The 12,822-nt window shown below is 41.0% G+C and overlaps 1 protein-coding gene across 3 annotated transcripts in view; it reads right to left on the bottom strand.

Annotated features, from left to right (window-relative positions):
* The window catches only part of RASGRP2 (RAS guanyl releasing protein 2), a 195,291-nt gene that overhangs the window by 10,499 nt on the left and 171,970 nt on the right, over positions 1–12,822 (bottom strand). For all 3 annotated transcript variants that reach the window (XM_066582605.1, XM_066582607.1, XM_066582606.1), the window contains 5 exons: positions 12,573–12,686; positions 11,669–11,784; positions 6,817–6,958; positions 4,809–4,845; positions 1,221–1,379 (listed from right to left, as the gene is read on the bottom strand). In XM_066582605.1, coding sequence (XP_066438702.1) covers positions 1,221–1,379; positions 4,809–4,845; positions 6,817–6,958; positions 11,669–11,784; positions 12,573–12,686 — 568 coding nt within the window. The remainder of the gene's footprint in view (positions 1–1,220; positions 1,380–4,808; positions 4,846–6,816; positions 6,959–11,668; positions 11,785–12,572; positions 12,687–12,822) is intronic.

The raw sequence follows: 12,822 nt of genomic DNA, 5'->3' as shown, positions 1-12,822 counted from the left end.
AACCTTTTCATCTCCAGAGATGGCAGCTGCCAGATGTTTCCAGCTCGGTCACTTCAGTCAATGGGGCAGTAATCAAATGAGTCAGACTTCTGGCGCACACGTCTTGTGACATTTGTTAATTGTTTTAGGCACTTTTTGCACCTTGCTAGGCAAGGCTTACTGGAAAAAGTGGTGTGGGCAATGGAAAGAGGAGCTATACTGTGCTAAAAACATGGGCTGAAGTTTTCAGCTGATTTCACCCTTTCCATTAAATTTAAACTGTATGGGTAAAATCTGCTGCAGATCTACACCAAAATCCACAACCAGCTATGTGTGAATATAACCTAAAGTAGATTCTACTGTGTTTTTTTACAGTTCACAGTGTTTAATTGGTTTTTCATTAAAACAATAAAAAAAAGAAGAATTAAAAGTACCAATAAGGAAACACAACAATATGACCAAAATAGGAGATCATTACCTAAAAACTGCAGAAATGACATATATACTGACCAGGCTAAATAACCCAGATACAGATAGCAAGAAATATGCAAAATGAAAAATAGCCTGTAGGTATCTTGAGAATCTCGCCATCTGATAATAGTCCAGTTCACATAATAAACTAAAACATAAGACAGACACAAGGGATAAGGAGAGGGAGAGAGGGTTAATGAGCCGAGGAGAGTAGGAGGTGGTCTGAGGCACCTTCCACACGGGATGGAACAAGCTACATGACACTCCACAAGCCATGGTAAATTGCACATCAAAAATTCACAGGCTACCTTTGCTTTTAATATGATTTCATTATAGAATTCCAGTCTATTTTCAGTCTCAGTCAATATTACCCAGGAACTTCCAGTGGCACGGAGAGTCACAGACACTACAGTTCTCAATGTACAAGTGTGCAAAATGACAGTGCGGTAGAAATACTAGCAACAATGAAATAATAATGATGTGTAGTGGGTATAAGCATAGAAGCCCACTGACTTCTACATTCTTCCTCCCTGCTGAAGGTCCTTATTATTTCTTTAGTTATTTGGGTTTTCTACAAGTTATTGTGCAGTGCTCTTGAGCTCCATTTAGAAGGTCTCCTGAGTAGCATTGGCACTTACCATGGAAAAAGAAAAACACAAAAGGACTGCAACAAATCAAAGGGAGCTGCATGAAGGTTAAAGGATGGCAAATTAGGAAAACACGGAAATAACAAAGACAAGAAACGACATGGACTCGCTATGAGGAGCTACCTGGTGGTAACGAGGATCTCTTAAACGATCTTGGAAGAGTGAAGGAAAAATGCCGTCCCTGGTGAGAACTTTCCCGCTTCTCACTTAGACTTTTACATCTTTTTTTGCACTCTACGGAGAGCCTATCTTTACAGTGCTTGTGACAAGTGACTCCACAGGCTGCAAAAGAAAAGGATTACACAGAAGAACTCAGTATTTTGGCAAGACTGCAAAACTACTAACTCTTGTACATTGTACGTTTTTATTCACTTTTGAGTCTAAGACTGTTTGCACATGTAAATTTACCCTTTTTCTTTAAGAGGTTCTGTCATTAGAAAACAAAAATTCTATACTTGCCTATTCCTCCCCCATCAGTCTGTTTACCGCATCTTCTCAACGACAATCTTCTCCTGGCTTCTGCAGATCCCCGGGTCACCTCACCGCAAGACGGCCGGCTTTTGCGTCTTCGGGTGACGAAGCAACCATTTTCTGTGGTCTCCTTCCTACAAGTCAATGTACACTACGTCACTAGTGACATAGCCTTCGTAGCCTAGTAGGGAGTGCCGAGCTATTGCAGAGACTGCGCATGCGTGGTGGCTCTCTGCAATAGTATATGAACTCTTACTGCAAGACAGTGGTGCATGAGCAGTCTCAGCAATAGATTATTCCTTCCTAGGCAGTGAACATTACGTCACTAGTAACGTAATCTACGCTGATCTGCAGGAAGGAGAATGCAGAGAATGGACGCATCATAAAAAGAAGAGGATCCAACCGGCTTGCGGTGAGGTGACTTGGTGGACTGGAGAAGTTCAGCAAAGAGAAGATGCTTGAAAGTGGCTGCCTAATGAGCCATAGGTAAGTATTTATTTTTTTTTTTTTTATGACAAAATCCCTTTAAAAGGCAATCTCTTGGGTCCTATGAGCAGCATCAACAAACTTTATGAGCTCATAACCCAGGGAGTGCCGAGTCCAGGAGAGTACCTTTTATACTTCCCTGCCTTCCAGCCTCTTTACTGTTGGCCTGGAAAGCCTCTGCTTAGTCTGTGCATCAGGCTCATCTCTGCATTTAGTTCGCACACACACTGACAGAAAACAGTATGAGTGCGCATGCACCAAGCACAGAGATGAGTCCAATGCATGTTCTGAGCAGTGACATCACAAGTGGATAGTAAAGGAATGGGGAGGCAGGCAAGTGTAAAAAGCCCACCCCTGTACTCAACGGTCACTGTCCTATGAGCCCATCAACTTAAACTCCTTTTACATGGAGCGATTTATTATTCGCTCGTGCAGCCCGTTTACAGAGGCAGATAAATCATTCACTTGCAAATCAGTGTACCAGTGAATGTGACTAAATGAATTTACTGGCAAAGATGTGCAAATGAGCAAACAATGATTTTTATGCCTATATAAAATCAATAAGAAACAAACGAATTCTCGTTCCTCATTCAATTGTTGGCAGTGTTTACACCGAACGATTGTTCAAATTTGCATGATCCACCGATTTTTTTGAATGCTAATCGTTCCGTGTAAGAGGGCAGTTAGTACGGGGGCTCAGAGGACCTGACAGATTTTCTTTAAATAAAAAAACACTATAGCTTTACGTCCACAGTTCTTCTACAGAGCTACAGTAGGAGTCTCAATTGTTAAAGACTCCAAAAGAAACCCTTGCTACTTCCAACTGACCCGTTTGCTGAGCTACAGACTGTAGGACAGGAGGGCAGATGTAAGTCTCCAGGTATGGCCAATATGGATCAGACTTGTTTTTTTAGCACACTCCACAGATACTCGAGTGGATTATGATCTTGGGAATTTCAGAGCCAAGTCAACACCTTCAGCAATGGTTTCAGGAGCATAACAATGGTTGAATAATTTTGCGGTGTTGGGGAGTGTATTATCCTTATACTTGTCAGCTTTGAAGACAACTCATCAAGGAGGTTTCAAAGAGGAGAACAAAAAGCAGACGGCACAGAACGCTGTTCAAAATTTTGGGGTTTTAGGCTTTTAGGATATTCCTAATATAAGGCGTTTGAATCACAAACAGTGCATATCATCCCCTACTACACACCACAAAATACAGACAACACACCAGATCCCCTAAGCATATACACACCCCTGACGAAATCCAACAAAGACAGACCCACAAGTAAATACAGATTCTTTCAGACCCTATAAACTAATAGGGAACGCAGACTAGACTGCAGCTACTGAGCATCACAACATTAGAACAGTCTTGCTTTCTTCTATAATGCGATTGCTCCCAGCAAGAGAAACCAAGTAATCCTTTTAATGGCTAACAAAAATTTCTTCTATAGTGCATCCTTTTTCCATCCCTTCCTCAGGTAAGCAATACACACACACCCAGCCATCCACAGAGTATAAAAGAAAATGTGATTATCCAGACCAGACCACCTATTGCTCGATGGTCAATTTCTGATGCTCACATGCCTACAATTATGGAAAGGGTCGACATAAGTATTCCTTTTCAAACCGAGGGGGAGCAGAAGTATTACACGTAAGTGCGCCTGCAAAGCAGTTTTTTAAGCCCGCCATTTAAGCACAACGTTTCTCAAACGCGCTCCATAATTGACAACGCTGTCCAGTGTACATCTTGTGCCATGTATGCAGTCCTTGAACAGCCAAAGTGTGAGCGCGTTGTGGATTTGGAAGCCCAGATCTAAATACACAGCTTGCAACACTAAGATCCATTGGCAACATGGAAAGAAGTGCAGTAGGTTTCTGGCTTGGCTTCATGACACGTCTATAGGCCAAGCCAGAAACCTACTTCACACTAATGAGGGTCAGTTAACCCGAAACAGTGGTCTGTGTATGATTATTTTGGCTTTAGCTTACAACTTCCAGTCATTGGTTGCAAGACTTGTTTAAAAAGTCTAACGTTAACTTGCAGGATTGCTGCCTTCTAATAGGTGGCGCTGCAGAGGCATAGTTCCATCTTCCCATTTTCTACATGGTCAAACATACCAAGTTTTAGGCAGAGTCATCAACATTCATTTCAAACTATATCATCATCCAAACACCCTGTGTTTTAGCGCTTCTAGGGGGAAGAATTTAGTGCAATACCTGGCACCCAGTATTTGCTTGCAGTTCTGCTTGCAATACATTAAAAATCGTTGTGGATACGATTTTTTTTTTTGAACACTTTAGATCATCATGATACATCATCCAGCAGTAATCTGCCATCATGCTCTCCAGGGAAAAAAATGATTGTGGTGGGAATGCAAAAAATGCATTTTTAAAGACATGCAACATCCCATTTTCTGAAAAATGTATTGAGCAACCTTTGAACACCAGCTTCATAAGCACAAGACTTCTGGTTGCCCAGAAGGTTTTCACAAACCCACCTGCCATCCTTATAATAATTACATAGTGCCCATATTACAACCAATACTGAAACATAAGCATCTCATCACAAAAAACAGATATGCTACAAAACAAATTTGAAATCAGCAGACAAAAATCTATATAGTCCACCTGAAACGAGCTTGGATGAAAAAACTTTGTTGACCAGTGTCATTATGAGAAGAGATATATATTGTACAAGTATGTCAAGCACTAGATGTTCTGACATGAGCTTCGAACATTAAGTCTTACCTCGACATTTCAATCCTTTCTTATATATTCCAAGTATCTGCAAGAAAAAGTTTTTATAAGATGTACTGCTGTGAATACAGTTAGATTTTAATATACCACTAAAAGAAGAGAAATTAAAATGAAGAATGTCCGTGCTGGAATCCCTGACAATGAAAGTAATCATATAAAATATCTAATACTCTAGAAACCAACGTGGTGAGGAACAGCTGACTGGTGAGGTGCCCCCCAGGGGTTGATGGGGGTACCTAGGCAGGTACAGTAGTTTTGACAGGAATGAGGTCTTCATCTGGCTGCAGCAACCTCAGGTTTACCAATTTAATTAACTTTATTCTTATTTTAAGTAATACTAAATGGTAAGTAACTTCAGCAAAAGAAACATCAGCCCATGTGGACCGCTGTCAACTCCTTGTGACCAGAAAGGAAGCACCCAAATAATGTGGGCTAAAGTAATCGGGACCAACAATAAAAAAAGTGGTAGAATCTTGACATGTTTATTGGACATTACACCATTGGACTGGATTGGACAGCTGCAATTAGCACTCGCCACACTGGATGTCCATATTGTACAAGGGTCATCTGCCACCCATTGAGGTTGTATACAAAAGGCTATCCAGGCTGTTGGGTGTTGCGGCGCACACCACAGGTGAAGGGGTGACCCCACTGTACCAGCTCAGTCTCTTCCTGTACATCCACTTTCTTACTTGGGGCACTGTTTTTTTTAGTTGCCCTGTCTACGGCAGTGTATTCGCTGGAGGTAAACTTGCCGGCGAATCACGCCGGCCGACCCTTACCATAGCATTGCTGTGGAAAGCGCTGGCACCTGTCCACGAGCGGAGAATCATTGCGATTTTTTGCTCGCGGCGGGCAACTCGCAGCATGCTCCGCGGTCAGCCTATCTATTAGATAGGCCTAACCGGCAGAGATTCAACTCTGATTCGCCGCGGGATACTGCATCGCCAGTGGACAGCCAGCCTTATGCCATTTATTTGTGCTTCCCACCAGGGTAAAACTAATATGTATAATCTGGTGCAGTGTTTTAGACTTGGGGTCATATAGGGATTGTAAGGGACAGTCTGTAGAATTGCCCTTTTTGTGGCTGGTACTCCACTTTTTGGGATGAATCAAGTGGTCAATAAGGACAGTTTATGCTCATGTATTACTTTGCTTTGAAACACACTGTGGAGCTGTATCCATCTGGCAATGCATGCGACATTAGTCAGTGGAGCGAGTCTATTTAGGGCACTCTATAGAAAGAAAATTGGGTCTTTCCTGTGATGCCTCTGTAGACATCAAGTGGGTAAGAGTATGTTTGGTCTTTTTTCGATAGCCTGATGATACAGTAGGATGCTCACCTGTATCTGTGCCGACTAGCCTCTAGGCTTATGTATGAATGGATTTAAAGCTCAGTTACCTCTGTTACATTTATATGGCAGGCAGATGAAAACAGGTTAACCCTTTCCAATCCAATTTGTATCTTGGTTTTCCTAGGGGCTTACTCTTTTTCTGCCGTTACACAGCGACGCTATATGCTGGCTAAAGCCAGTACTGCATGAGGTGACACGTTGGATAGGCTCCAACAGCAGAGAGGCTGGCAATATACAGTAAGAGAACCCCGAAGGATGTCTTCCAGCATTGGAGCTGTACAGCCTTAAATCATAATGTCTTCAGAGGTCAGACAGTGGATTGGAAAGGGTTAAGGAAGGGCCACTACTCAAGGGCCACTGCTGTAGGATTGCCCCTCAGGCTAAGATTTGCCAACCAGCCCCTAAATTGTCTAACTTGAGTGGAGGATACAGATGAGTGTCAATCACAGAACTGTAGCATCATACCAGTTCCCCGGCCCCGTACTTGTAACTGGAATATACCAACACCATATGGAAGATGTTTATTTGAGCTGAGAACATAATGCCTTCTATAAAATGAAAACTTGGTTTCAAAACATGACATTTATAACGGAGCTGGCTTTACATTATCGTTCTCACTGATATCTTACAGCACAGACACATACCAGATTTCCACAGCTCTGACATGACACAGGCCGAAGGAATGTCCTCTCACAGAAATTATGGATAAATCCCATTTTACAATCCAACACTGAGCTGGCTTTCAGAAAATATGAAGTCATCTCCTGTTTACTGATTTTTCCATCCCTGCACACAAGACAGAAAAGATAAAGCATTATTGCGCAATGGACGACGCGGCCCGCGAGTAGTTTTACATTTATCTGAAGAGGATGCTGGGAAGTACTAAGGCTGTAACACTAAGCAGAGAAACACAAAAATAACAAACCAGAAGTAGGAAGGTAAAAATAGAAAGGGTTATACTTACTAGCAAAACAAACATCTTATTGCAGAGGAAAGGGCAAAGGAAAAGGAAAGGCCTGTAAAGTCACAGAGTTGAAATGAAGAGGGACGGGCAAAACAATCTGGATGCTATTCTGTTCATTTATTCCAAAATATACTAATAGGATCAGAAAAGAAAGCCACATTTGTTTATATAACTACCAATGCATGAGACAGTCCTGTATTTCCAATACATTTCTAGTTAACATTGACAAGCAGATCAGAGTCAAGATGAGGGCTAGATGGAGTAGAAAAGGTTGATTAAAAAGAAAAAAAAAAGGTTTGCCATTAGAAAGTCTTGGCTACTTTGTTCCAGAAACAGCGCCTCACTTGTTCATTGGCTGTGTCTGGTATTGCAGCTCTGATCCACTGAATGGGACTAAGCTGCAATATTCGACCTACAGACAGGTGTGGCGCTGTTTCTGGGAAAAAAGCATGTATTTATTATGATGTTTTTATTCTGTGAAACTACTTGCGAAAGTATTAAGCCTATTATTCCGTGCGTGAATCAGTGTGTCCTTGATGCTCAGGAGGGGAAGGGGGTGGGGGGGGGGGGGGAAGCATTTCCTGAAGATATTTTTCCACTTTTTTTAGTCTCCATAGGATACTTAAATATTGCAATATATCGTACACTTCCATATTTAGAGATTATATCCAAATGTTTGCACTTTTTATGTACTTCTTGTCAAAGTAGCATTATATTACGCATTATGAAATTTTTATTTTGATTTGTTATTTTAGCACTGATTAATGGTGTAACGTAGGGCGTTGTCATTATCAAATGGTCCATTATATGCTTTGCTCTACTTTTTGCAATAAAACCCGTGAGTGAGCTTTTTTCCCCCAGAAGTGCTTCGGAACAAGACCCAATTGCTCCATGTTGTATTTTCCTCAGGAGCACCATACAGATAATTGGGCATAACTAGTTGATGAGGCTTCAATTACCCCCCTTTCCCCTTGAGTATCATCTAAGTTAAAGGATTACTCTGACAGTCTTTAAATCTCTTTGCAAACCAGTAGGATACAATAGGAAGCAACTGGAACATTACAAAGGTGGTACCATCCTTTCAAGTCTGGTGGATCCAATTTGAAAATGAAATACACTGTGTTGACAAAAGTAATCCTGTGCTGTCAGGTGAAAGGGATATGCAAAGTGGATGTGTGAGTATCAAGTATAAAGGAGAGTATCACACAGGCATATCTCAGTGACAACGGAATATCCCAAAGACGAGGGAACTTGAGCTGGTTCAAAGACAGGCAACTAAAGTAATAAATTGAATGGGTGGACTACAATGCCAAGAGAGATCAAAACTAGAGCCAGGGCCCTTTTACAGTCCCGTGATCCAGTGAGAATCTGAACAAAGATTCAGTGCAAATGTTGGCAGAAGCTGAATGACTAACGATAATTAGGGTCAGCTATTCAATGTGGTAGCCATGTATTGCTACAGAACTGGGTGGGTGCTTACTCTACACTCTATTTATGTCCCTTGGCGTCTGTTTCCATGGACATTTTTAATGACACACACGCAAATCACTGCCCACTGTTTTACCATTAATGTCAGCGCATGTGCATCCCGATTACCTTGACACAGGTCACCTGACTGCTACCGACTTATTTATTTGGAGCTACTTTAGTCAGTTGCTCCCATTACTTAGCTGCTATCCATGCCTTTTCCCACTGGCCACCAATGGTAAGCGCACTTTTTTTTTCTATTTTTATTTGCAGAACCCTTTCACATTACCTTTCCTTAAATTACTTTATCCATTAACCCAATAATGCCCTAGGTTTGGCCATGGACGTGAAGTATTCTGCATAATTACACTAATTACGCTCAAAGGTTTTATAATTGCCTCTGTTTATGATTTTTTTTTACATATATTTTTAAGCATATACATACACACAATTCTATATAAAATATTTTTTAATGAACTAATAGTGCTAATGTAATAATTTTATATGGCTGTAATATTTGAGTACATTTTAGCTGAGTAATCTGTTTTAGTTTTGATAACACCAATGCGAACTGCCGTTTTTATACAAAAAGTTTTTATTATCCTAGAGATAAACTAGTTTTATGTGCATGAATTTGAATTTTGTTATTTATTTGAATGATGACCATTTTTTCTTTCTTGTTCTGCATTCGGTTCGAAAATACTGTAGTTTTTATTTGAGCTGAAATAGTTTAAGGAGTTCTGTTATCTATTTTATTGCAAACTCTGATTATGACGAAAAAAGGTTCTCTTTTTGCTTTTCTTTTCATTTTTGCCTGGTGTTTCCATCGCTGTCATTTTATCACTTTTTTATCCATCTCTGGTTATCTATTGTATTGTAACAGTCCAGCTTTTGAAAAAAAGGCATTTTGTGACTTAAAACGCATTGCGAGCAGCCAAACCAATAAAAAAAAAAAAAAAGTTTTATTCACGGTCCATCTCTACGGCTCCTTCTGTGGTTAGCTTCCACGTCCAAGCTTTTCTCTTACTTTTACTGCATGTAACTGGTACCATTACAGCCCTCAGGCTTTAAGTGTCACTAGGTCAGCAGCAACCCTTTGGCTCCATTATATATATACACACACACACGTATATGTCGTTCCGGAATCACCACCAACAGAAGCTCTGCCCACCGCAATTTATCCTTTGTGTTTCACAAAACTACAGTTAGGGTCCTTTTATATTGAATAGTCATTCAGATTCTCGCTGGATCGCAGGAATCTGAAACAATCGTTCAGTGTAAATGCTGGTAGCTTCCGAACAAGCATCAATAATTTGTTCGCTGTTTAGTTTATACAAGCATAAAAATCAAATGACAATCAGCTGTGCAATCATCATCATTAACGAGGTCCCGTTTACTGTGAGTGGAGGCGGAAGAGATCTCTGGCCCCTACTCCACCCAATGTACTGAGCAATCCTCTGTACTGTGTGTAAGCACAAGAATGATTATTGCTAGGACATCTGTCGGGCACTGAAGCAATACTATGTTGGGTGCTGTAACACGCTAGGTTACATTCTCTAGCTTACATTGGCTTCTTTCTCAAGTACAAGGATGATATGATAGTACACAGAAGGGGAGTACTAGTAAAATGATCAGCATCCTTGATTACTGAAAAAACCTTAAAAGGTGTGTCCAGGAGGATACATTAATTGCCTGTTTTTAGAATATTTCATCAATGTGAGATCCATGGAGTCCACCACACTGGAACCCCACAAATCGGCAGAACAAAAGGGTAGAGGCATCCAACTACGCAAGCAGCTGTGCCTGGCACTATAGCTCAGGCACAAGTTTAATGGAGCGGCACTACAACACGGCTATATATGTAAGAATACACAATGAGGCGTCTAGGGTACTCAGCGGACCACCGCTGTACCCCCCACCAATCAAATAATGATGGCTTAACTGAAGATAAGCCATAAATGTGGACTCACAATAATTGACACACTGATACATTATTACAGATCTTTTCTCAACTAGAGCATTTGTGAGATGCTGTAATCCATATATTACAATTGCACCTACTAAAGTACTCAGAAGGGGATGGGGGGAAGAGACAATGAAGTGTACTACATAGTCAAATCATTCCTTCTCAGCCAGTCAGTAACACTGAGAAAGTGCTGGTAATAGACAGTCAGTGACTCTGTGAAAGAATGAATCACAGAGTAAATCAAGTGACCCCTCTCGTCACTGCTAAATGGCCAAGAGCGATTGCTGCACTATTAAGACTTTCACATACACTTAAACTGGCATTTACTTTTACTCCTTTTCTTAAGTGATGTAGGGTACGTAAAGGGTAAGATGTTGTATTACATGACCCATCTTAAAAGCAGCACAGCTGTATATACTCTTACTAGTTCTTAAAGGGGTTGGCCCGCGAAAGAAAGTGGGGTTATACACTTCTGTATGGCCATATTAATGCACTTTGTAATGTACATCGTGCATTAATTATGAGCCATACAGAAGTTATTCACTTACCTGTTCCGTTGCTAGCGTCCTCGTCTCCATGGTGCCATCTAATTTCAGCGTCTAATCGCCCGATTAGACGCGCTTGCGCAGTCCGGTCTTCTCCGTGTTGAATGGGGCCGCTCGTGCCGGAGAGCTGCTCCTCGTAGCTCCGCCCCGTCACGTGTGCCGATTCCAGCCAATCAGGAGGCTGGAATCGGCAATGGACCGCACAGAGCCCACGGTGCACCATGGGAGAGGACCCGCGGTGCATCGTGGGTGAAGATACCGGCGGCCATCTTACTAAGGTAAGTAAGAAGTCACCGGAGCGCGGGGATTCGGGTAAGTACTAAACGGGGTTTTGTTTTTTTTAACTGATGCATTGGGTTTGTCTTGCGCCGAACGGGGGGCCTATTGACAAAAAAAATAACCCGTTTCGACGCGGGACAACCCCTTTAATTCTACATCTTCACCCCCATTCTCCAACACAGGATTACTTTGTTCATAAATTGCTCTTGGCACTGCTGTGTTTAATTTTTCCTATCCGTTTCCTTCCCCAGTTGAAAAAGTAAATTCAAACTTACTGATTTTGGTCTATTTCATCAAAGGCACACAGGTAAGGAAAGTTACTCCTAACACTGCAGAACTCTTCTTGGGAGATGTGCCCATCACCATCTTCATCAAAGAGTCGAAACACAGACTGTGGGAAGAAGATCAGAGGCCTAATTTATACAGTGCCTCTAAACATTATTGGGTGGTTATGCCATGCATCATTTTGTCTTTTTAATCAGTGCACTCCAATATGGCCTAGTCATCTGGGAGAAATGAGTCTAGTATGTATTTAGGAATTAAATTTACATTAAAGTGGCAGACAAAACCACATTTGTAATAGATACCCCCATCCAGGGGAGCGTGGAGCAGTAATTACTTGGTCGTTCTTTGACTACATATTATAGAGCCCATGGTCTCTATTACAAACATGATTTTGTCTCTTGTCAAAATTTTCCTTGAGGGGTATTTTATATTCCACATCATCTACCCCTGATCATGTCAACAAATGACAGAATGCAGTTTACAGCAGTTTGCGTTCTGAGGATTACTACAAGTACTCTTGAAAGCAAAATGTATGTTGATTTACACCTTCAAATGATAAAACTAAGTAGTCATCATAGCAATCCGGGCCAGATGAACAAAATGAAAGAACGTTTATAAATCAGAGAAGACGTCAACTGTGAGTCAGTCACTGGATTTAACTTGATCACTTAAAGTACATTGTCTGCAGAGCACTTATATAAACCTGGTATCTACCAATACATGTCATTGTATCATGTAATACCATACCACCTCAGTCCCCATTTGCAAAACCATGCCCTTTATTTTTAGGAGTATTGCCATAAATATGAAGTTAACTGGAAAGATACTCCTGTTGCCATCTCCATATATAGCCTTGAAGGTTTTTGATGCATAACTATACCCCCCCTTACTTACCTCAACCATTTTCTCTATGTGCTGGCACAACATGGCCTGGTCTGGTTTTGCTTTTAAGGAAGCCCATTCCTCCAAAGGAGGCGACGGAGATGGAGGCGATTTTATATTGACTTGCTGAAAAAGATAAGAAGTAATCTAATACATAATTACATTATGATCATTAGGTATCTACAAACAGATTTTATATATTACTTCCTGCATTACCAAATCTATTTACAGTATAGAGTAGGATCAATTTTAAGTTGTTTAA

This window comes from Eleutherodactylus coqui, chromosome 11 (assembly GCF_035609145.1).
Source record: "Eleutherodactylus coqui strain aEleCoq1 chromosome 11, aEleCoq1.hap1, whole genome shotgun sequence".
In the NCBI taxonomy this organism is placed as follows: Eukaryota; Metazoa; Chordata; class Amphibia; order Anura; family Eleutherodactylidae; genus Eleutherodactylus; species Eleutherodactylus coqui.
This window is presented reverse-complemented; position numbering and strand designations above follow the sequence as displayed.